At 43.2% G+C, this 26,175-nt stretch overlaps 1 protein-coding gene across 12 annotated transcripts in view; it reads right to left on the minus strand.

The window, feature by feature from the left end:
- Nucleotides 1–2,455: 2,455 nt before the first annotated feature.
- The window catches only part of PRR5 (proline rich 5), a 174,789-nt gene continuing 151,069 nt past the window's right edge, over nt 2,456–26,175 (minus strand). For all 12 annotated transcript variants that reach the window (XM_025204085.1, XM_025204087.1, XM_014519925.2 and 9 more), the window contains 2 exons: nt 12,977–13,115; nt 2,456–3,864 (listed from right to left, as the gene is read on the minus strand). In XM_025204085.1, coding sequence (XP_025059870.1) covers nt 3,314–3,864; nt 12,977–13,115 — 690 coding nt within the window. In that variant the 3' untranslated portion in view covers nt 2,456–3,313. The remainder of the gene's footprint in view (nt 3,865–12,976; nt 13,116–26,175) is intronic.

Here is a 26,175-nt window from a genome sequence, read left to right on the forward strand (position 1 = left end):
CATCCATAGATGCTTCTCAAACAAATCCCAAGACATCATTCTCCCGCTGTACTCAGCCTTGATGAGGCAACAACTGGAGTACTACATCGAGTTTTGGGCTCCACAATTCAAAAAGGATGTGGAGAAGCTTGAGAGAGTCCAGATGAGAGCTATGCGCATGATCAGAGGTCAGGAAAACAGACCTTATGATGAGAGGCTGCGAGCTATGGGACTCTTCAGCCTGGAAAACCGCAGGCACAGGGGTGATCTGGTGGCCACCTATAAGTTTATCAGGGGTGCTCACCGGGATCTGAGGGAATGTCTGTTCACCAGAGCACCCCGAGGGATGACAAGATTGAACGGTCACAATCTCCTCCATGACCATTTCACGCTGGACATAAGGAAGACTGTTTTTACTGGCCAAGACCCCAAGGTTTGGAATAGACTGCCACTGGAGGTGGTTCAAGCACCTACTTTGAATGCCTTCAAGAGACATTTGGATGCTTATTTTGCTGGGATCCTATGACCCCTGCTGACTTCCTGCCCCTGGGGTAGGGGGCTGGACTCCAAGATCTGCAGAGGTCCCTTCCAGCCCTAATGTCTATGAAATTTCTCACTGAACTAGGCAGCTGAAGCTTCCTTTCTTTAAATATCCACAGTAACAGGGGAACAGGTTTTTTGTTCAAAAGATGGCTAGAGAAGAAGTCCATGCATCAAGAGCTTAGTGTTTAGAGCACTTGCTCTTTTCTGCCTGCAAGGATTCAATTTTATGTCTGCTGACTTTCAGAAGTGTCAACTCTATTGTGTTATGGGTGGGGCACTGAGGCAGACAGAGTGAGTATGCAGGAGGTACACACAACTTTCTAGGTAAGTGGCTGTGGCCCTCACATGGGGAAAGAGGGAAACCTGGATTTCAGTTTCTGGTCCACCAAATGCTTAAAACTCAAACCTGTTCTCCATGATGGGATATGAGCCGCATCTCCCCCTTCCCAAAAGAGAACCTTAACTAAATGGCCACAAAGCCATTCTCCCTCTGGTCCAATGGCTGTTTATGTGGTCCATGCAAAATAGAGCAGTGTTACCAGGAGTAAATGAGAGCACACTTCCTTCCCTTTCCACAATGTGCCATAACTTGTTTTTCTCAGAAGCAGAATATATGGATTCAAATCACTCTGGCATGGGAGAAACAAGCTCAGCTCTTCCACCTCCTGATTTTTACAGGTGAGTATGCTTGAAAATCAGTACAAAACATGTGTTTCACCCTTATGGTGTTTGTGCCCTTTACATGTGGTGTGAGAACCCTGGGTCCCGAACAATCTCTACCTGATCTGGAGCAGGAACATAATCCAAGTCTCCCATTGCCTAGGTACATGCCCTAGCACTCTAGTTAATGGCTGCTTTGGGTGATAGGCCTCATTTTCTGGCTCAGTTTTTGAAAATCATCTTTCTGAGTAGACTTCACTTGGGTGCCCAGGTCCAATAGTGTGTTCACAGGGGAGGAGCCTGAGCAGAGGGAGATACCCTTTTTCTCTGAATCCCTTTCCTGGCAAGCTGGTTTCTAAGACTGCCTTCCTTAGGAACTTGAATCTTCCTATACATTGCATGGGAAATCTAGTCTCCTAAATTGACAGTGAGCATTTCACTAGATGGCAGGCTACCTAGTGGGTGTGTATGCAAGACTGTGTGGAGAAATGGCTGAGTGCCTTTGAGGACTGAAGCAGAATGGGTGCACAAGAGAGAGCATTGTGAGGGAAGCTTCCACAGCTGTTGTACTATGCACAGTGGCTAAATACAGATCTCACTCCACCTGAACAGATATCAGTAATGAAGGTCACAGACAGAACTTACATTTGTCACGTGACTGGCCCTTTGAAAGAGCTCTATAGCTGTGCCCTTATAGAAGTGCTCCACTCCACCCATCCCACCCTCCAGTGCACGCTGAGGAAACCCCAGACCAAGCTTCCTCCTCTCCCTTCCCCTCTCCCATTGTGAAGATAGTACCAGAGCCTGGGGTGGGGTGGGGTGGCTTTAGACATTCAGCTGCTCCAAGCTGGAGTTCAATCCCCCATTCCCCTGGACCCAACAGCGAATGGCTGTTGGGTTGGGGGAAATGCTGTAACTCACGGTGCTTCCTGTGAAGTGCCATGAGTTACAGTGGGGGAGCTACTCATCTGTCAGTGCCCAGGGTGACTTTGAGTTCCACCTTCCAGTACAACTGTACTGGGGTTCAATTACACAGTTCACATAACATGATTATATGCTATGTAGATAAACCCCTGCACAAGATTCTGGGGTCCTGCTCCTACGATCATTTTGACGGGTCTTAGATGAACTCAAGTTACTTCAGTAGAGTAGGAGCTGCAAATACTTAGAAGAGCTGCAGGCTCATAATCTAACTCTTCAAAGATCAGTGTCTAATTATGGTACAGACTGTACACACTCCTTAAGAATATAAACATTTAATAAAGATTTCCATTTAAAGGCCATAACTTTATTTACACAAGAAACAAGTAACGTGTAGCTTGCTGAAATCTCTTCACAGAATGGACAAATCAGGATTTGTCCAAGAGTTTGCAGCATACAGAATTCTTGGAAGTGTTATGTTAAAAAGCAAATCAACATGGTCCTAAAAACCAGTTTTGAAACAACTCTCATACATAGATGCTTGTGACACAAACATTAGACATGAGGCTTTGTATCACACTATGTAGAACATTACTGTTGTTTATTTGCCCTTTTTAAAAAATAATTCTAACTTACGGTGGGCCAAAGGAGTGCATACAAGACATACAAAAAAAAAAAAATCTCTAAGTCATCGTATTCTGCTACATTTGTGGCTGCAACCTTTGTTTGTTTTCAAAATCTCTTTCATAAAGAGATTTTTTTCCTCCCCACTCCAACCAAGACCATGTTGTTCAAAGAACGATTTTTCCTTTTTTTTCTTTTATGGGAATCTTTCAAGAAAAGCAAAACTAAAAGTGAACACAGCTATTCACAGGGCTATGTCAGTAAATGCACATTTCCCGCTCCAACAGCATTCTATTAAATACTTTTCAATTCGGGGGTGGGGGTGGGAAACCCCTCACACTCTTACAAAGAAAGTAAGAAATAGACTGCTGAAGGATAGAAAATGAAAAGTTTGGTATTTAAAAAAAAATCTTTGGGCAGGGACAGAGCCTCAGCAGGTGTAAATTATTACTGTTCCAATGATTTGATACAGCTATGATAATTTAGAACAGCTGAGAATCTGTCCCTATGTATACCGCTTTCCTGCCAAACATACCAGTTACTTTTAAATATAATAATACAACCAAGGATCTGTTTCCCTTGCCCTTCACCTGATGTTCTGGCAGCTGACATCCACATTGTATACTGATGAATTTGAAGAACCTCGGCCAAAATCTATGAAAATTCCTTCAGAATCAGAGTCAATTGACTCCAAAATCTGGTCCACTATATTCTCAGGGCTGGAAGAAGGGACTGGAATCAAGGTAGGGTCCCTGCCCAGCTCCAAAGCTGTATTTTGGTCATCCATTGGATGGAAGAATCCTTTCTGTTGCTCAGCTGTGTTGAGTTTGCTGGAACATTGTACTGAACTGGCAGTGGGCCTTTCCTGGTCTCCTGAGAGTGAGTTCTTGGTGGCTGTCATAGAACTTTTAGAACCATTGTCCATGATGGTTGTGAGATTAGAATATCCTTGTAGCTCCATGCATGAAGTCATTTCAGAAACAGAGTGTCTTCGGATGCCAGTGCCATTGGCTGCAATTCCCTCTGTTTCGTACTCAGCTACTGGGGTCAGTAGTGGGTTATTGTAGCTTTTCGATCTCACTACAGGGTTCTTAGAAAGGATGTCACCCGATTTTGAACGTCTAAAGAATCGCTTCTCTGTAAACATAAATAAATCCAAATTAAAATCGATGCAGCCCATTCCTTTTATAGTATATTACAGTATTTCTTACCCCTTTGTGTTCAAAATAATGAGTCAGGCTCCTAATAGCTGAGACTGGCTTAAAAATCCCGAGCTTTTTAAGTCTAAACGTTGGGCTCTTTTTATTTGACTTCAAGGTTTTTTACCTATATGATTCACATTTCTTAGTTTTTTCCTAGCCTGGAATGTTAGAAACATATTTTTTTAAAGAAATGAAATCTGAGATACTTTCAAATTCACATGACTCAAGTGGCTTGGCTTTCAGTAAACTATCCACAAGTAAACACTCCTGGGAAGCTGTCTACATATGAAGGGACATGGGATCATATTTGCTGTTCCTAGCAATTTGCTGAGTCCTGCAATGGGCCCCTGCTCTCACTGCGGGGTGGGGTGGCGGGGGGGGAAGCTTGAGGCTCCCCCTGGGTGCTAGCCCAGGGGCTGACAAGGAACACTAATACAGGAGACAGCTGTCTCCTGGCCAGGGCTGTGATATTGCTGGCTGCCCCCGGGGGGTTGCTGCTGCTGAGGCAAGAACAATGTTCCCCTGCCCTGGCAGGAGGGAGCTCCCAGCCCCAGCTCCTTGATTGGGGCAGGGGACTAGGAGCTGCAGAGGAGGGGAAGGTCCCTGTCCCCTGTCTCAATTTGCCAGTGGGGCAGCTAGGAGTGAGCCCCCAGCTGGGCAGAGATTCCATATCCCTCCAAGTGGAATCCAAGCCTCATGCCTTGACTGCCCAATCAGGGTGTGAAGCTGTGACCTGCACCTGATGGGGACAGACCCCAGCCTCTGCTCTGTGATTGTGGGGCAGGGGCTGGAGAGCTTGTTCCCTGGTCAGCTCTGTAAGTGTGGAGCTGGGTGGGGAACAGGCTGGGGAGCTTGTTCCCCAATGAGATCTGTGATCGCAGAGTTGGGTGGGGAACAGGCTGGGGCATGGAGATAAGGATCTGTCAGTACCGGCCCGCTGTTGTACAGCTGGTGCTGGGAGATAAGGATCTTCCAGTCCCTGCTCCCCAATCGTGATCTCAGAGCAGGGGCTTTGAGCTCCTCACTGTCAGGGCAGGGGGAACATTGTCCCTGCCCAGGCTCTGGTGGCACAGCCTGCCTGGCAGCACACAGCTCCTGGGGGTGGGGATTAATCTTCCGCCCCCTGGTGGCCAGCTGATCAGGAGCAGATTTGCTCCCACTCAGGTGTCTACACAAGCACTACTGCATGGTAACTATTCGGGAGTAAAATTGCTACTTGCACTTGCAAGTTTACTGCACAGGTTTACTGCAGGGTAAACTATGCTACTTTGCAGCAAAGTGCCTCATGTAGACAAGCCCAGTAAGTTATAAGATGAGCAGTAAGCAGAGAACAGTTGCTTTGGGAAAAATAGCTCGGGGTGAGACTGCCTTGAAGAGGCTTTTCTCTGTGCTAGTGACTTAGGGTGGCTGATTGGTGGTAGAGTGTTTGTCTAGTGCTTTGTGTGTTTTTGTTACTCCCCCCCTCCCCCCCTCCTATGTATGTTTGTCTTTTTGCTCCCCCTTTGCTCTGGTTTAGGTAACTGAGGGGTGGAGCTAAGTAGGCAGCCTTATAAAAAGCAACACCAGTGAAATGTGTGAGCAGTGAACAGAGGGCAGCAAACAGAGAGGGATTTTACCCTAGGAGGGATCCAGGGAGCAAGAGACTTTGTACATGTATGCATGAATGCGTACAAGGCCACTGGTATGGGTAGATGATGTGCAGGTTCTTGTGGTGTGTATTTTCCTCCCTTTCCTCCTGATCCTCTCTCTCTTTTTTTCCTCCTTTCAAACATATTCTTCAGGGAGCAAATGAGGTACAAATGGAGTCTGGGTCATCTGTTGTAACCTGTGTGGGATGTGCCATGTTTGTATTTCTCCCAGAGGGTCAAAAGCACTTCATCTCCATCAAGTGTATGCTAGTGTCTGCTCTGGAGAAGATTCAAAGCATGGGTATCCACACTGCATTGAATCAGGGACCAGGAAGATTACTTGGGCAAGAGACTGGTACTGGATAGGCCAAAAAGCAATGAGAAGTGGCAGCACGTGACTACCTGAAGATGGAAGGAAGGCCCCCAGGATTGAAGAGTAGCAGACTGAAGTTAACAACCACTTTCAAGCATTCTGCAGTGGATCTGCTGAGGAAGAGGCAGAGGAGGAGACATCTGCAGGCATGAGGCAGAGTCGTCAGCAGCCTATAGAGCATGAAGTGCAAGGCCCCAAGGACAGGGCTCAAGGACCACTGCACTGACAAGGATAAAAAGAGTGGTGATAGTTTGTGACTCCCTTCTGCAGGAGAAAGAAGCACCAATGTGTTGTCCAGATTTGTGGGGCTCAGTAGGTGTACTGTCTGCCTGAAGCCTGAATTCAGAACATCACAGACAGACTGCTAAAGCGCATCCATCCTTTGGACCATTACACCTTTCTGCTTGTCCACATAAGCACCAACAATACTGCCAGGAATAACATTGACCAGATCAGAAGTGACTAAGAGGCCTTTGGCAGGAGGATTAAGCAGCCTGGAGCACAAGTTGGGTTCTCATCGATCCTTCTTGTGGAAGGCAGGGGTACAGGCAGGGACCATCGTATCCTGGACGCGAACACATGGCTGAGATAATGGTGTTGAGATGAAAGCTTCAGCTTCTTTGACAATGCGTGGATGTTCATGGGAGGAGGGCTACTATCAAAGGATAGGATCCCTCTGACGAGAGAATGGGGAAGAACATCTTTGGGTATCATCTGGCAAGGACAGCTTTAAATGAGTAAGGATGGCTTTAAATTAGGTTCTGCAGGGAATGGTGATCAAAACCCCACACAAGAGCACACAGTCCAGAGGGGAAAGGACTCAAAGAAGCAACTTAACTCTGGGAAGGAGCCAGAGAACTATGAGACTGCAAGAAGTGATGCAAAAGGGAAGCAAGTATGTCAAAATGCGAAATATGTCTGATGCATGTATACAAAAGCAAGATGTATGGAGAATAAACAAGATAAGCTAGAAGCTGTATCCTGTGAAAAGAACTATGATTTGATATCACAGAGACCTGGTGGGACAGCTTTTATGACTATAATGTCAACACTGAGGGTAACACTCTGTTTTGGAAGTGCAGGTTTGGGAGAAAAGGTGGTGGTGTTGCCTTGTGTGTCAAAAAACCCCACGTACACTTATTCTCTGGTTCAGGAGGAATAAGACAGCAAAGGAGAATGTATTTGGGGGAAGTGAACAGTGAAAGATTCAGCACCAGTACAGTGGTGGGGATTTATTATAGGCCAACAGATCAAGAAGAGGAGGTGGATGAGGCATTCTTCAAGCAGGTGACAAATGTATCCAGAAGCCATGAGATGGTAGTGATGGGAGACTTTAATGGGAGAACAAGTCAGTCAAACATAAAATGTCAAGCTGGTTCTTAACTTGTGTGGAGGACAACTTTCTGTTGCGGAAAGTGGAAGATACAACTATGGTTCCATCTATCTTGGATCTTGTCCTGACCAACAGGGAAGAACTGGTGGAGGATATGAAAGTGATGGGTAACTTGGGAAGAAGCAATCACAATTTGATAGAATTCTAGATCCTGAGAGAGGTAAAGCATGAGGTCAGCAAAATTAGGATGCTGGATTTCAAAAAAGGCATATTTCATCTGATTCAAGGAGTTAATAGGCATGGTATCATGGGAGGATAGACTAAAGGATAAAGGTGCCCAGGAGGGCTGGGAGCTTCTAAAGGGCACAGTATAGGAAACCCAATGAGAAACTGTTCCAACATGATGAATGCACATAAAGAATAGCAAGAAACTAATGTGACTGCAAAAGGAGCTTCTAAAATTCCTCAAATGCAAAAGGACAGCATACAGGCAATGAAAGAGTGGGCAGGTCATCAAGGATGTGTAACTGGAAATAGCAAGAATCTACAGGGACAAAATCAGGAAGGCAAAGATAAAGAATGAGCTGTACCTGGCAAGAAGAAGAGGTTCAAGAAGAAGAGGTTCTATAAGTAGTTTGGCCAGAAAAGAAGGACCAAGGAAGTTGTGGTTCCTCTGTTAACAAGCAGGGGGGAACTCCTAAGAGAAGATGTAAAGAAGGCAGGTCTATTCAACAGCTATTTTATTTCAGTTTTCACAAAAAAATAAAGCTGCAGTCAGACACCTAGTAAGGATTATCTGGATAAGGAAGGGGGCAAGCTGAGGGATGAGATAACAAAAGAGGCAGTCATAGAGCTTTTGTTCAGTGTGAATAAATTCAAGTCAGTAGGGCTGGATGAACTTTATCCTAGGCTACTGAAGGAACTGGAAATGTACTGAGAGAAGATCTCAGAGCCCTTGGCAATGATCTTTATGAGGTTGTGGGAGGTGGGCTAGGCACCAGAGGACTGTAAAAGGGTCAATGTAGTGCCCTTCTTTAAAAAAGGCAAAAAGGGGGACCCAGAGAACTCAGACCAGTTAGCTTCACCTCAATACCTGGGAAGGTACTGGAGCATATCCTAAAGGCATCATTGGCAATTCCTTGATTTGAACATGATCTCTGCAACAGCTCACTGACGGGTCTTGAGATGACTTAAGAGTCCAATCCTTGAGCCACATATCAATCTGCAGAAGCTGCAGTTTTTTCCACAGGGGAGTGTAGGCTGCAGGCTAGGATTCCTCTTTTTTCCTTCCTCTGCTCTCTGTTCTCTTCTTTGAAGGCAAAATGCTTTACCTTGACATGGACTGCCACTTGGTTGAGGTTGTGACACCACTGGAGTCAGGCAGCAACCAGATCCTCCCAACTCTCGATGTCAACATCTATTATCTTGAGATACTCCTTCAATGTGTCCTTGTAGTGTTTCCTCTGGTCACTATGAGATCTCAGTCCATTGTTAAGCAGGAACAAGCACTTGTTTGGGGAGTCAGGAGTCAGGCATCCATACATAGTGGCCAGTTCAACAAAGCTGGTGCTTAAGGATCAGACTCAGTGCTGGTAATATTGGCTTCAACTTAGATGCTGGTGTTTGTGCGATGATCTTCCCATTTGATATGAAGGATTTTCTGGAGACACTGTTGGTGATACCTCTAGAGGCTCTTGAGATGCCAATGGTAGGTCACTCACATTTCACATTCATAGAGGAATGTGGGGATGATGACTGCTTTGTAGACACCAAGATCCAGGTCTTTCTGAAGATCATAGCGAATAAAAACACAGCAAAGCAATTTCCCAAAGGAGGCACTTGAACATCAGATCTTGTGCTAGATCGCCTCATTAATGTTCACTCTCTGAGACAGGTGGCTACTGAGGTAACTACCTCAATAGTAATTTGGGGAGGGGGTCACATTCATGGCCTAGGGCAGGCTGGTCAAGCACTTCAGTCTTCTTGATGTTGACAGAGAAGTCCAAAGTTCAGTAGGCTTTCCCCAAAATATCCAGCATGGTCTGGAGGTTTTCCCCAGTGTGTTTAAGGATGATGCAGTCATCAGAATGCCGAAGGTCAAGGATGGTTGTTTTGAGTACTTTGACCTTCAAGCAAAAATAATGCAGACTGAAGAGCCATCCATCCATTAGGTACTCATTGTAGATTTCAGAAGGAAGGTTGTCCTTAATGAGAACTAGGATGACTGTCAGAAAAATGGAGAATGGTACTGGGGCAATGCTCCATCTGCAAGCATCTGGAGGAGGAAAGTCTGATCACAAGTAGCCAGCATGAATTTATGAAGAAAAAATTGTGTCAAACAAACTTGATCTCCTTGTTTGACTAAGTAACTACCAGGGTGGATGAAGGGAATGCTTTGGATATAGTGTATCTGGACTTCAGTCAGGCTTTAGATAAGTTCCTGCACGACCTTCTCCTAAACAAATTTGGAGAAGTGTGGACTGCACAAAACTACTATAAGGTGGATACATAATTGGCTTAATATCAGCAAGCAAAGGGCAATTATTAATGGGTCCATGTCAGAATGGCAGAATGGGAGTTTTATGCAGTTTGGATTATAGATTGTATAAAATGGTTTGGATAGGAATAATCCTGCCTCAAGCACGGGACTGGACTAGATGACCTCTGGAGGTCCCTTCCAGACCTACTTCTCTATGATTCTGTGATTCAGTCAGTTATTGAACATTGGGGTGCTTGGGATATATTAGCTTTTATTAAATGACAAATTAAGACTGAAATTATGCTCCCAGATTTGTATGGGCATGGATATTCCTGCAAATTTCTTGCATGTAGAAGAACATAGGTTTCATGTTACGGTCAACTGTGAGGATGAGGTGGTTAGGACTGTGGTGGTGGTGTTAGGACTGAGTTATCTTTGATTTATTTGTACTTTGTTCAACAAACTAACTCTCTAGGCTGAACTAAAAGTGGGTGAAAGAGATGGCTCTGTGGACTAATTAAACTACTTCAGTACACAAAATTCATGGAAAGTGGCTGTGACCCACCACTGCCCATATGAAAAATCAGACAGCTTTCAGGTGTCTCAATTTGGATATGTATATATAATAACTTATGAAAATTTTGACTTGAAAGCTTACATGGCTGCTTGCAGACTTTAAAAAAAAAAGCAAAACAAAACGTTACCAGAAGAAGCAGTTTGTTAATTCAGGCCAGCTCTGCCACACCTGTAAAGATCGGGTGCTTCAGTAGGGCTTTTTGGTGCTTTTAGCTAAAGCTGATTCAATCAGCTATTAGATAAAAACACCAAAAAAGCTCCACTAAAATGCCTGACCTTTACAGACGTTGCAGAGTTGGGTTGAAGCAATGTGCAGCCTCTTCTGGGCATGCATGGGGCTTGGTGCAGGAACACTGAAGCACTGTTTTTTTGAGGGGAGGGGAGTTATGTCTGCAAGAACCCACTGTGCTAATGTGGAGTGACCTAAATAATTTTAGAACCTGTTTTACTAGTCTATTAAACCTGCGCTCATTTTCACGTGGTTACAAGTTTTAATTCTTTACATTACTTCCAATGGTAGAATGAAAGCCTCATTTTTAGAGAATGGCCCCTCGGTGGCAACAATTTAGAATGAATACTGCTGTGCTTGGGAACCTTTTAGAATTGGCTAGGTTTCCATGAAACTTTCACACAAGACTGAAATGCTTATTGAGCAATGACTGTAACCTTTTCAGAGGTCTATGGTTTTCCTATTTACAGGACAGATACTGACTACTGCTCAGACTACTCTGTGTTAGAAGAATGGTGCAGCTAGTGCATCTTGAAGCATCTTCTCCCGATGGCTACGGTCACTTGTCCATCCCCATGTCGCTAGAGAAGGAAAAATTAAGCTCTGGTGACAGCCAATTAGAAATATAACCCCATTGCATGGTTACGTATAAAATTAAGAGTGCTTTAAATTTGGACACAGTTCTGCATATCTCAAGTACTAAAATTTAGGTTTTTAAAATGGTATTGATCTGTTTACACAGACACAACTTAAACATCAGATATTGCAAACAAACCATTTCTATAACTAAGGTTATATTCTTCATTTGCCTCTTCCTGAACAAGGAAAACCAATTACATCAGTTTCACTTTCAGATTCTTGTCTGGTTTAGGGATGTTCCTGGCATGAGGCCATAAATGGAAGAGAGGGACAGCAGCACTGGTAGAACTCCCAATGAAGGCAAGCAAACCTCTATTTGCATGATATAACTTAACCCATTGTTCACACTGGGGTTCTGCAGATGCAGCTTTTACCCCTGGCTAATGCAATCTGGCTAGATTATGGCCAGCCATGCACTGGATCAGAAACAGGTCCACTAGTTTAAAGGCAGTAGTAGAGACTCGTGCTTTTAGAACTGTCAGACTTCAGTTTCTTTTCTACAGGAGACTCACTCAGGGGCATTGCTACAGATTTACATCTCTGGTTTAAACAGATCCCCTGTTGCTATAGCTCCATTAATTTTAATACAGCTACAATGATTTACAGCTGGGAACCTGGCCCTGTGTCAACATAGATTCCCTGCTGTGTTACTGAGTGTACCAATTCCTTTCATATGTAATAATACAACAAAGACCATCATGCTTGGACTAGGCCTTGGTGTCTCAGCATTTTGTTTTCAAATATTACAGAGGAATCGTTACTTTTTAGAGAACCATTTCATTGAAATTTTATTGTGCTGGCAGAAGTATTTCTGTTGCTCTTATGCTATATAAAACATCTAGGTGCTTTAGCAGCAGTGATGAATAGAAAGCAATAATGCTGAACCACGTTCTATAAATAACCAGCCCAGAATTACTCACATAAAACTGATTTGTTTCTTAAATGCCTGTTGCAACACAACCCACTTTCAATAAAGCTTCAAGAAAAAATCAACTGCCCAAACAACAGTTTCTGACAAGGAAATGGATTAAATTAACTGCATAGAAAATGTAGTTTAACTTACATGTTCCTCTGTTTTCCTGGTCCAAAAAAGGGTATTAAAAAGACTTGTTAATAAATCTTTGAGTACAATTACTACTTGTTCATTCCGGTCTGCTTTTCCCTTGCAGTTTCTATGGGATAAATTATTCAAATCTGTTTAACTGCAACCTCACTTAGAGGCCTCTCACTTAAAAGGCAGTAGGAATGTTCACACCACATGCTTTTGAAAATCCTGGCCTTTCTCTTTGATTTCTGTTCTAAACAATTCTTGAGAGTAACTGTGTGCTGCTAGATAGTGCACTCTCTTCTACTCCAGAGATGGTTTAATTCAAGCAAAGTGATTCCTACTTGCATTTCTTATACCTGCTTATCTACTTCCCTTCTAACTCTTACTGTCCATGAAGACCTTGAGTTTAACTGTTTTCAGTGAAAGGTGGGATGGAAATATAAACTCACGCACAGATTTGTAAAATAAGAAAGACAGAAGGGGCCATTATGACTGGCTAGTCTGACCTGCATATAACACAGGCTCTAGAATTTTTATTAGTAGAATTTGTATTTCAGAAGTTCAAAAGACGAGGGTCAAGGTAAGTTTTGTGTACCCACAACATTGTGCTTAAGAAACAAAATGCCCCTGGTTTGAAGGCACTGATAATCATGTTTTATAGGTTGTTGACCTTACATGTTTACAAAGCTTCTGCCTAACCCCTTATATCTAATCAAATTCCCCGGGCCTGTATTATTCTTACCCAAAATACAAGAAGAGTGTGTGAAGGGTCCATCACTGGAATACAGACCATATGTGCCCAAATAAGGGGAAACAACTTTCTGTATCAAGGATTCCAGTTTCAAATAATCTTCAGTCACTCCTTTAGATTCATGAACTCCCTGAAATAAAGAACAGAAGCGAAGATTAATATTGTCTCCTCATGTCTCATCAGAGCAGAAGGAGAGGAGACATTCTTATTTAATTATATATCAATGGCACACTGCTAAGTTGTGCTGGTTACTATTATTGAGTTGTATTGCCATAGGCTAAGTACAGATATTCAAAAAGCTCGAGCCTGAATTGATTTAATCTTTGCAGGTTAATTTAATCAAATCTTTAATCAAATGAGAGAAGTAAGTGAACAGACATTCACTTTTGATTCCAGAAATGCAGCCAAGTGCCTGTCTGCAGTGGCTCAGGCTAGAAGCTGGGGGGGGGCGCTAGAACATGCCCTCCCTTCCCTTTGGCAGTGGCTGGAAGGCTGGAGGGAAGCTGAGCTGAGGGGGTGGGGGTGTGGCCGGACCCCAGCAGGCTGCTGAGTACGATTGGGGTGGGCTTTAAACCCCCACCCTGGTCTTCATGGTCCCCAGCCAGGGTGTGCTTGGAGGGGGAAGAGGGAAGCAGCCCTTGCCAGGCTCATCCCTGAGTGGTGAGGCACGGCCAGACGCTGGCCCCAAGCAGCAGCATGAGGTGAAGGGAGGGTAGGGATGAGGATTAAAACCCCCTCCCTCCCCTCTCCCACCAGCATGGGATCCCAGCTGGGGTCTACCTGGCTTTTCCCCCTGCTCACTGCTTGAGTGGGGGCGGGGCATGGCAATACACTGGCCCAAGACAGCAGTGAGAGGCACTCAAGCTGCTACATGGGTCAGTGTCTGGCCATGCGCCCTGCCACTCAAGTGGCGAGTGTGGGGGAAAGCCAGGCAGACCCTGGCTGGGGTCCTGTGCCGGTGGAAGCCTCAACATGCCAGCCCCTGCTGGGGCATGGCTATGTCCCGTGCTCTCTGCTGGTGCAGGGAGTGGGGGTGGGAGGGGCAGAAACATGGCAGCCCCCCCCACTCTGCCAAAGCAGACCTGGGCTGGGGTTTCATGGGCCATGGAGGTGTTTAAAACCCCCCTCTCTCCCCTCCACCTGAACCTGCTGGTCCACATCCTCATCACCTCCACTCCAGTGGGGGAAAAGTCTATCAGGTGCTACTCTGCTCCCACCAGGCAGACTGGGCTGTGTCCCCAGCCAGGCTTCCCACCCTCTCTCCCTTGTCAGCTAGCCCTCACTGCTCAGGCTAGAGAGCAGAGGGGCAGGGCTAACACTACTCTGCTCAAGCAGATGGCACAACCCAGCCCAGCCCAGGGCTGCAAAGCATCCTGGGATGCTGACAGACTGAAATTTAACTTAAACCAGAAAGAGGTCTGGGACAGAAGTTATATGAACCAATTTTACAGATTCACAGAAGTTTAGGGCTGGAAGAGACCTCATTAAATCATCAGGTCCAGCCCCCCTGCTCTGGGCAGGAAAGACTGCTGGGGTCAAATAACCATTGCAATCTCCCTTACACAATCACTTGTACTTGCTGCACTTCCACTTCCTTACTCTTGAGCAAAATCCGGACTCCAGCTGCATTCTTTACCTCTGACCCTGCCCACCCTCATTATACATAGAGAGGTTTGACTTAAATCAGTTAAGTCTGATATACTACATTCAACCAGGTTTATCTTAAACCAGTTTCAGCCATTTTGATGCAATATGCACCGAAATTCTGTTGTTACAGGTTTAAACGAGTTTCTGATCACTTAAACCGGTTTATATGTAACTTCTGTCCCTAGCCATAATTCCCAGAAAGTTGAATCACACATGAGAGACCTGTTTTGCTGGAGACCGTATAATCACATGACAAAATCAAAGTCTCTGCATTCAGGAGATTAAAATGTAAGTGTTTAATAGGCTCAGAGATTCCTAAACATTGACCCAATGACTAGTTGAGAGCAACTCATGGAAGGTATTTGGTGCCATCAAAAATTCCTAACACTTATTAATTACCTGACACAAAAGGAAAATATTACCACAAAATACATTCATCGGGGGTTTGACAACCAAGCCAGCACTTTGTTACAAGGGAGTTCTGACACCACGCCAAATTCAAGGGGAGTCGCTCACTTTCAGCAGCTTAGTCAAATGTAGGGGCCTTTTAGAAGCCACAGCAGAAGAGCATTGCAGAACATGACTAAAAAGGTCATTGTAGTTTTTAATGCTGATCTATAATTATCACATGACCAAAGGCTTGACCAAACAGTTTTGATGCTGCTGCATTGATTTAGTGCCACAAGGTGTCACTACCATCTCAGCGATTTAAACATTGAGGAGAAGGAGGCAAAGGAATCAATCTCCTAAAAATATATATTCCAAGATATTTATGATTGTCATGAAAAAGTACTTGGAGGAAAATGTCACTTCCTCCACTCCAAGCCTCAGTCAATTTAGGGAAAACTTTCCTTTAATTCACCCCTCTGTAGCAGGTCTCTTGCAAGGGTGAAATTTACCCTTAATTTTGGAGCATGTTAGAGCATCTGTGGTGGACTCCTGTATCTACCTGGAGCCACCTGGATTTCCACAAAGCTCCACATGGGCACAGGACTGTATCAACACAGATCTTGTTGAGCAATCAAAGGTTTAATTCACAAACTTTTAAGACAACGGGCACTCTGCCTGAGTATGGACTTTAGAATTTAGTCCATTGCTGCATCGTAAATCCCTAATTTATTATAAAAGGACCAATCTACTGCATTCTGAAATTAACTCAGAATGAGTTTTAGAATAAATATAACCCTTTCTTCTATTAGTTAAATGATCACAGTTTTTAGGTGGATTTGTTATATAACAGAATTCACCAAATAGCTTCTGTGAAAAAACTGTAGTCCATTTGATATTTGTAAATTATTTGCTTCTGCCTTTTGTTATTTGTGTTGCATGACTGACAATTGAAGAAACCTCCTATTTTTTTTCTGCTACATGACTGGATAATAGAAAGATTCTGAAAATAAGAAATAATTCCGAATGAAGAGCAAAACAACATCTCACTCTTATTCACTGGTGTTTAGATATGGCCTGTAAACAAATGACACACTTCTGAGATGTATAATGTTTTTTGGAAATGTCAGTATTAAAAAATGAATACAATGGGGTCCACAAAGTGTCCGAAAGCTCAAAAGCAATAAGACCTCACGAGTAATATAGAACGAGATCATCATGTCTATCTATTACTTAGGCAAATAGACCAATTAAGCTCTGGAAGCTCAAGGACAAAAAAATAACAGGAAACAACCAACCAACTAAACCCATTCCACAACTTCAGACCTAACTTGACAGAGAGTGAGAAATAACAAAAGCATAAAAGCATTAACAGGGTCTTAGTACAGTATGGTGCATATACTATTTCAAAGTCAGCATGGGATAAACTGGAGATAATGTTTCAAACACAAGAACAATACTATACAACATTTTCTATACTGGGATTCCCTCCCATTTAGGTAGGATCTAGCCCAGATCTCCTCCAAAATGGGAAGGGCAGCAATTCCTATGCGAGTAGGAGTTCATAATCTCCAGGAAGGTTGTGACCCCTGGGTGAGAACAATGCATTAAACCAGGGGTTGTCAACTGGGGGTATGCGTACCTCTGGGGATACTTGAAAAGGCCCTAGGGGGTATGCATGTGAAGGGACAGGGTGCCACCACACACTATCCCACACTGCCATGCAGGTGCCACCCACCTGGCCAGACACAGGAGAAGCTAGCATGCTGTGGTTGCCACTGTTCTGTGTTTGGCTGTGCACCGCCCCCTACCCCCTCTGCTCCGCATCTGGCCATGCGTCACCCCCCTCCCCCACTCCGCATCCAGCTGCCGGGGGTACACTGATCCAAAAACGTTGAAAACCCCTGCATTAGGCCACAGATTTCAGGTCCCTACTTAGATTAGATCCCAGACTAGTTTCCTAAACTTGATCTGTAACAAGTCTGGCAGATGGTGCTTCTAATTGTTTATGTCCTGACTTTTTTTTCCTGTTGCAATATATTTAATAATTTTGGTAAAAAATGGTGAGAGCTGAAAGGCCTGGAAAATACAATAGGATTAGTTCCAAGCTGCCAGTAACAACTTTTCCTAACCCTGGAAGAATTGCAGCAGCAGGAGTGATAAAGAATCTACTGTATCAGTGTAGCAACCTACCCTGGCTTCTGTAGCCAGTACATACTTGACATGTATTTATTATTTAATGGTGAATTCCTGGTTTCCCTTAATTTCACTGTTCCTTGAAGTCTGTTACTATTTCTCTACCTCAAAAGCAAACACATTATTCCATAGAAGGTTGCTAGTCTACTGGTACTGGGATTGGGTTTCATTTGCAGTTAAAGTCACTTGAAAAACTTAATCAGTTAACTAGTACATGGAGACCATCTTTCCTCCTACAACCTCTTCACAAATGCATCTGACAAATTGGTTCACCTCAAGTCAAGTCACTAGGTTTCTTCTTTCACTCCCAAGAATAGGAACAATGTTAATCTCCATCCTCATTTTTGACTGCCTTACTGCAGGGGGATGTCAATGTGCCATTGTGATTGGTTCTAAACCTCCAGGCATTTCTCAGTCTTATACTTCAGTTTTATAGTCCTTCATCAGAGAGTTTTCAATGTTTTCTGCTAACATATGGAGGTATGATGACCTCTTTATTTTGTCTCGGTACAAATACATTGTAACTACCTGCAAGATCCTTCCTGTCCAAACTATTACACATTGTCTGATTTCATGAGAAGATATTGTGATTTTAAAGATTACATTCCGGAATATATTTTATGGATATAGCTTGTAGGTGTGTTGGTCTAAAATGCAGAGGCAGACAAAACTCTTGATTTAGAGGCAATTTATTTATTAGACCAATGAAACGGTAGCAAATTTTTCTTTCTTTGCAAGCTTCTGGGTCCAAACACCCTTTGTCAGGGTGGAGGAGGAGAATTCAAAGATTGTAAAAGATCTCCCAGGTAGAAAAGAAACTTCATCTTGCACAGGGGAGGTAAAGGATGGTGAGGCTCCCCTGTGGTTCAAAGTTCATTTGTGAAAAAGTTGTTTTGTGAATATGCACATTAGGCAAAGACAGAGCTCCTGCAGGTTGCTTCCCTGAAGGTGTCAGGAATATATTATAAGCTCTTTGTAGTCTCTCAATATAAGAGAGAGTGTGTTGGACTGCAAGTCGAATGCTGAACTTGTAAAGCTGTATTTTTTTTTTTTTTGGTGTATAGATATAAGTATCAGACTAATCATGCCCGAGTTCTCTACTTAATCATAGAACAGTATGTATGCCCTGCTGGTTACCAATATTGCCTGTGTTTGGTAGGAGGGTACCTTTGTAAGAGATGGAGGATTGTAGTATGTATGGTTCTATCAGTCCCTTTGCTCTCTAAGTGTTCCAGCAAATTTGCAAGTAATGTCAGCTGGGGTGCAAGTGTTGTTAATGTTCATCCACTGAGAGCTGCATGGAATCTACCAAAGTAATTTCAGCCAGATCACCAAAAAAAAAAATAAAAGAGCCTCAACTCCTCCTGGCAGCAAAGCAGGGAAAGAACAGAGCAGGTCTGAGCATCCCGGTGGTTGCTTTGGGATGAATGGTTGGGTTTCCCTCAAGCTGGCTTGTTAACTTTCTGGACAGACTTCAAATACCATCTTTTCTCTCTGACTTCTGTGGTGGATTAAAGGAATGAGCAGACCTAGAATTTTGAAAAGTGTGGTGCAGGATGGTACAATGCATCATCCTATGTAACATAACACATATTTTTCTCAAGTTAAAAATATACCAGAAGTCTTTCTAATAAACTAGGGGCCCAGGGTTGTATTATTCAGTTTTGATTTGAAGTAAAAACAAACATAAATTTATTTGAATGTGCATTAATTTGCTACATCATATATTATATAAAAAAACACAAAAAAAGCAAAAATAGTTAAAAGATGTTGTTTCATAGGTCCTGCAGTCATTAGAATAAAATGGGCATCTCTTTTTCAGATTCAAAATGAAACCTAGCCTTCTTGACGTGATTTCCACATGTGAGTTAATGTTCTTAGCTAGAGCTAAACAGTCTGTAGGGCTGTGAAATAGGAGTCACATTACCAGGAGCAAGTAACAGACAGCAGAATTGCAGAAGAAATGCTAGTTTGATTAGCTGAACATCATGACCGTTAAAAAGGAGAGAGGATGGTTAACTCCTGTGGAACTAAGACTTTAGATTCTAAACTTTAGAAAGAAACAGGTAGATTATAATGATCCATAAAGTCCAGTGACTGAACCCCTCACTGATGCTTGACTAGAAATTCTGCTGCCACTGCCAGGAGGTTCATTTTAAATTTTGGGTGGACCAGGAAACAAAGAGGGGTGGAATTGCACCACCACATCCCTCCCAGATCTGACCCTGATTGAAGATATTTGCCTTCTACATGCAAATGCATGCAGAGTTTTCTACTGCAACTTGTGGTATAGTTTAATACACAGATAGGTGACTACAGCACAGTTCTGAAGTCTCTTTTTTTTAAGTTACTTGGTAGAACAACATAAGGCATGCTTATACTTTACTGTGTGCATTCTTTTCCTGGAATCTGAGGTGTGTACAGGGACTGTGACTTCCTGATACTGCAGCTACACTAGGAAAAAGAAAATAAATCTGGATACTAAACTGCTAGAACCCTTGAGTGATAAAGCCCAATGGAGCATGGAAGCCACTAGGTCAAGTTCCTGCAAAAACTGCTAAGGACAAGCATTACCAGTGTCAATGAGTAGCACAAAGAGGAAGCATAAAACGACAATGTGGGCAACGTACTGGACCTGGTCTGAGGAGGCCTGGAGTCCATTCTGGGCTCTGCTACAGATTACTTATATGATCTTGGGCTAATCACTTAAGTTCTCTCTGCTTCAGCTCTTCATTTGTAAACTAGGCAAAAGATTTGTTTTCTCTAGCTCTTTATCTCTCTTATCTATTCAGACCACAAACTTTTTAGAGCAGGGAATACATGTCTATACAGTAGTGCATAGAAGAGCAAGGCAAAGCAAAATCTCCCTGTCCTGTGAGAATTTTTGAGTTTATAAAAATGCCACCAAAACATTTGTTTTTCATATTTCTGAAATATTTTGTTTTTAACATTTTTACAATAAATATATTTTCAACTCAGAAATAAATATTTTTCATTGCAAATGTCTAAACAGGACATTTTAAGAATTTAGGTTTTTTCTAGGATTTTTTTCCCCTTAAAGGAGTAGCTTATTGGTGCATACCCTTTCCTAGGAATAGTATTACTTTTGTAAATCAGTATTTTCCAATGTAAAAGTGTTTCACTAAAAAAAAATCTGCATCTTTCTTGGTTGGGATTTCAAGATTCTGCTATAATATAAGCAATTAATAATATTTAATATCTTGTGTAATCTGAACATACTGTCTTTTAAGGTGAAGAAATAATGATGGGAGGCAGGAAGCAGTTTTTGCTTAAGAATAGCAATGTTGCACTTGAGGAACACACTTTTTTTTTTTGGACAAAGTACACATAATTTATTTATGTTAGTTTATGCTTTAGTTCTCTGCTAAATAAAACACCACCCTAACACCATTGTGAAACCCAAGCACACATTAAGCATGAGTCAGTCTTTCCCTCAAAAAAACCCAATACTTTTGATTCAGAAATCATTAGTTTTAAAAATATAGGCTGCTTACAGATGTCAAAACAAAAAAACTGTGCTTTACCAGAAGAAGCAACGTGTTAGTTCGACCCAGCTCTACCGCATCTGTATAGCCCCAAATATATGGTTCTCTATCAACCATAAGATCTAGAATCTTTTTTTTATCAGAAAAATAACACCTGAGATTTCTAGGACACCTATTATAATGCCTGTGATAAAACCAAGAGAATTAGCAATATAATGATAGTATCTTATATTTATAGATACATTCAAATGGAAGGATCACAACAATTGGCAGAAACCAGAATGGCTTTAGCAAGCATTGAAATGTATTTATTTTTGAGACATAGCATGGTAGCTTTATCAGCACAAGAAAACCACAAAGCACAGTTCAAGGCAGAAAGGAAAGAAGAACAAGATGGATCATCTGATGCTACAATCTGATATAGTGATAACTGACAGTGGTGTAGGTTCTGCCTGCAGGTTTCCTGTTGTAAATGGTTGGGCAAGCTGAGAAGCAAAACACAATAATCCAACCACACTGCTTGGTCACATTTTTTTATTTTATTTTTTTACAAAAGAAAACTTTTGATGTAGGCCCTAATGATGGTAATGATTAGGGCATCAGATGTCACCACCAACAGAACAGAGGTTGGCAACCTCCACCATGCATGCCAGAGCATGGCATATGAAGCCATTTTGCTTGGCATGTCACAGCCAGCCCAGGATCTGGGCAGCTGCCACCGGCAATGGAGTCCAGGCTGCTTGCAGCAGGTGGCTGGGAAGCTGCAAACCCTGCTGTGAGCAGCCTGGGCTCCATGGCTGGCAGCAGCTGCCCAGAGCCCAGGCAGGTTATGGCAGGCAGCCGGGAGGCTGAAAACAGCAGCACCAAGCTCTGGAGCCCATCACCGGCTCTGTGCTGGCAAGCCTTGGAGTGCAGGGCAGGGAAGGGGCTGGGGCAGTGCAACCCCAGCCGCTCCCCTGTTTTCCGCCTGGGGCAGGGGCACATCTGTAAGTCAGGGCTTTCCAAGCTGAGGTATGGCATCCACAGCTGCACAGCTCATAATGCTCCAAAGGCAAAGCTTAGCCTTAGGTATGGTTGCACTGAGGGCATGGACTTTACCCACTGCACAAGAACTAGGAAGGGTTTGCACAGTCTGTATTGCTCCAATTCTGCTGGTACTAATATCCAAGCTAGCTACAGTAAAGCTAACTTGGGAACATCACCCCCATGCTGCCATCTCATCTTGGACTGCACTGGGGACTTGCCCTCTAACAACATGACTTTATGCTACACTTCTCTTGTTTATAACACGAGATGTTATTCTTTTTATAGATAGCATGTTTATGATAGCAGACAAGGTTCTTTGAGTGAATCTGATATCTTTTATTAGACCAACTTAAATAGTTGGAAAACAATTATTAAACAAGCTTTCTGGTTCAAAAACCCTTGGTCAGGCTAAGGAAGTTTCAGCAGTTGGTATGTGCTCTTCCTGGATGGAATGAAAAGTAAAGAAGCCAGAGGCTGGGCTGGTATGCATACAAGACAGGTAGTCAGTGAAAATGTAGATTGAGGAGTCAATGTGTCAGAGACAGGCTAGGGGAGGGGGGAGAGAGAGAGAAGGGGGATGAAAGTGGAGAGATACCTGGGGAGTCAGATGTCAGGCAGCTTATAATGTGTCCTAAATCCAATGTCTATACTTAGTCCATGATTTTTAGTGTCCAGGAGGTTGATGAAGTGGAGCTCATAGGCTCGTCTCTGGGAAGTGTTTTGTAAGTTTCCTTTAAGGATCAGGATTGAGAGATTGGAGAGAGAGTGGTTTTCTTGTGAGAAATGTGCCCCCACAGGTAATTGGGTATTTGTGGCTTTGATAGATTTCCAGTGTGCATTCATTCTGGTGCGCAGTTGTTGTTTGGTCTCTCCTATGCATTTTCCATCAGGGCATTTGGTGCATTGGATGAGATATATTACATTTCTGGAGATGCAGCTGTAAGATCCAGGAATGCTGATGGCTCTGTTGTGGGGTATAGTGATTGTGGGAGTGGTGGAGATGTGTTGGCAGGTTTTGCATTTCTTGTCATGGCACGGTCTGGATCCATTGGGTGTGTCCTGGGCTTGGGAAAGTTTGCTTCTGGTGATGAGGTTGGCGAGGTTCGGTGCTTGTTTGAAGGCTAGGATGGGTGGCTCTGGGAAGATCTCTTTAAGAATAGGGTCTCTTTCTTGTATGGGTTGCAGTTGTTTGAGTATTTTCCGTACAGGTTCAAGGGAGGGGTGATATGTCATAACCAGCGGTGTGCGATTTGTGGGGTGTTTTCTTCTGTACTGCAGCAGTTCTTCACGTGGTATCTGGGTGGCTCTTTCAAAATTTGCGATATACCTCTCTGGAGGAGTGTCCTTGTTGGGTGAAAGCCTTTTTGAGATTGGTGAGGTGGCAATCCCGGGTGTTCTCTTCAGTGCAAATTTGGTGGTATCTGAGGGCTTGGCTGTATATCACAGCTTTTTTGATGTGTTTAGGCTGATTGCTGGTTCTGTGCAGATATGTATGTTGGTCTGTGGGTTTCTTGTATACTGTGGTCTGTATTTTATCATTCTGGATAGTGATCATCATGTCTAAAAAGAAGATGTTGGTGCTGGAGTATTCTAGAGAAAGCTGGATGGAGGGATGGTGATTGTTGAATTTCTGATGGACTTCAATCAGAGATTGTAGGTTTTCAATCTAAATGAGGAAGATGTCATCTACTAAAAATCATGGACTAAATATAGACATTGGATTTATGACACATTATAACTTGCCTGACATCTGACTCCCCAGGTATCTCTCCACTTTCATACTCCTTCTCTTTTTCTCTCTCTCTCTCCCTCCCCCCCCGCACCCATTGACTCCTCAATCTACATTTTCACTGACTACCTGTCTTGTATGCATACCAGACCAGCCTCTGGCTTCTTTACTTTTCATTCCATCCAGGAAGAGCACATACCAACTACAGAAACTTCCTTAGCCTGATGAAGGGTTTTTGAACCCAAAAGCTTGCTTAATAATTGTTTTCCAACTATTTAATTTGGTCTAATAAAAGATATCAGATTCACCCAAAGAACCTTGTCTGCCTATGTCCTTAGATTAACACGGCTACAACCTACACCCCTGTAACATGTTTATGATAGCGTGTTTATCACACCATGGTTTAATAATAAAACCAAAGACATATTCTGATGCTAAAATCTAGCCTGTTTAAAGGCCAGTGGCCTTTTATTGCCAGAGAACAATAAAACTGAGGCTGATGGCTAACTTGCAGGAAGCCAGGCTTTAGGAAAGGAACCTAAAACTTAGAACATATCCAGTAAAACAGTGGTCTGGATCTGCTCTTTAATGCAATAGTTTCTCTGCAGCTATGCAACAAACTTATTTTAAAAGATAACCAAGACTTTTCCTGAACTCAGTCTCATTTTAGTTAGACGGCTTTATGATTCTCTAAACACGTAAGATGTGTCTCTTTAATTCCGTTCAAAGGTCCTGCCTAACCTATTTATTTCTCAATTTGTGGGTCAAAGTAATCCAATGCCCATACAGAGGCAGGTATGTTAATATTTCTGTTGGCATGTATGGGCTGGATCAAATCCTGATCTTGTTTACACCACAGCACAATATAAGAGGAACTCCAGCCACAGAAACTACACCGATGAAGTCCAGTCAGAGTCTGGTCTATACTCATCTTCCAAAGCATGCCTAATTGGGACTTGAATCCTCAAGATATCTTTGAAAATTAAAAGTTCTGTACTTAGGCTCCAAGAAAGAGCCGAATCCCCTACTTCAATATTTGTGATTCAATCACTTGGAAATGGAACACTGCAACCTTACAAAGCAATTATTATTTATTTTAGGTTGTTCTAAGAAACCCTGACAATGACCAGGGTCCTGTTGTACCAGGTGCTTACAATCAAAACAGACAAGGAAGATGAGGTTTAAGTAGCAGGAAGATTACATATAAGGAAGACTAAGTGCACAATGGTTTGTGAAAATCATCTTACTATCACATTGTTTATTGTTTTGATATTGCTTTAGTATTGTTGTAATTTTTAAGTGGTTTTTAGAAGAACCTGACTAAATACAAAGGAAGAGAAAGAGAGAGAGAGAAGTGATGAAAGGAGAGGTGGGGGAGAAGATTGGAAGAAGAAGGAAAGCATAAAGGTAGTGATACTGAAGAGACTGTGAGGGGCAAGGCAAGAGGGATTTGTAGCAAATGGCCAGTCAGCATAGGGGATCATCCAAAGTGCATAAGTCAGGCACTGATACCATCACTCCCTGCAGTCTCTGACTTTGAACCATCATAACTGGACATATAATAAATATCTTGATGCCATAATAGACAATATATGATTAATTATGCCATAGGGAGACTGACAGACAGAAGGGGAGGAACACAGCCTATACTGATCTCCAGTCCTCAGCCAGGATGGACTTATGATGCATCTTCTGCAGAGGAAAAATAAATTGTGTTTAAACACAAGTGTTACCTGTCCTGGGTATGTGCGACCCAGACAGGTCTTATGGAGTTTTTTTAAAAGCCTACAACATGCTGCTGCTGGGAGCTGCAAAAAGGGCATGGTATAAATGGTCTGAGGGCACTGCATCTGAATTGGCACAGCAGAGGGCAGTGTGTTTGGAAGGGACCAGAGAAGAACAATGCTTGTTCCCATTCAAAAAACCACCTCTGATTCAGTCAGTATTAATACAGTGGGTTAATGAAAAACTACTGGGTTTGTAAGTGTAAACAAGGCCTTAGGATGCAAAGTGCTAAATGCTGCCTTTGGTAGTGTTAGAGCAATGTTGCAGCTATGATAGACCAGTGATTATGTGAGAGGCAAGGGTATGCTCTCTTTAGCATATGGAGCTCTCATCAACCTCAACAGAAACTGTCTGCTAGAATCAGAAGGTAGAATCCATGAACTGGAAAACTGACAAAGGGGTTGGCCATAATGGACTGAATGATTAATTAGGTACGGTTGGAAAATATACTCCCCAGACACACACAGAAGAGTGGTCGAGGATTTTCATGAGCAAATGTCCTAGTTTTTACATGTTTATGGTTTCTAGGTATTGAAACGGTCTCAATTTAGACCAAGGGTGGGAAATTATTTGGGCTGGAGGGCCATTTATTTAGGGAGTTTTGGTGAGCTGCTGCAGGCTGGGTCAGCAGCCCCAACAACTCACCAAAATTCCCTCAGTAGCTCTGCCCTGTACACCACCTGGTGATTAAGGGCCCTGGGTCTCCAAGGAGACCAGCCCAGCACTTACCTGGGCTGGTGGGATGGGGCCACGGGCAGGCAGGGAGTGGTGCCTGGTAGCAGGATGGGCTGGTAGGCTGGGGAAGGGATTTTGGGATGGTAACAGTGCAGGGCTGGGGCCTGGGGCAGAGCTGTGATCCGCTCCCAACAGCCTGCAGAACTGGCACCCGTTGCAGGGACATGTGGACAGTGGAT

This window comes from Alligator sinensis, unplaced genomic scaffold (genome assembly GCF_000455745.1).
Source record: "Alligator sinensis unplaced genomic scaffold, ASM45574v1 scaffold975_1, whole genome shotgun sequence".
Taxonomy (NCBI): Eukaryota; Metazoa; Chordata; order Crocodylia; family Alligatoridae; genus Alligator; species Alligator sinensis.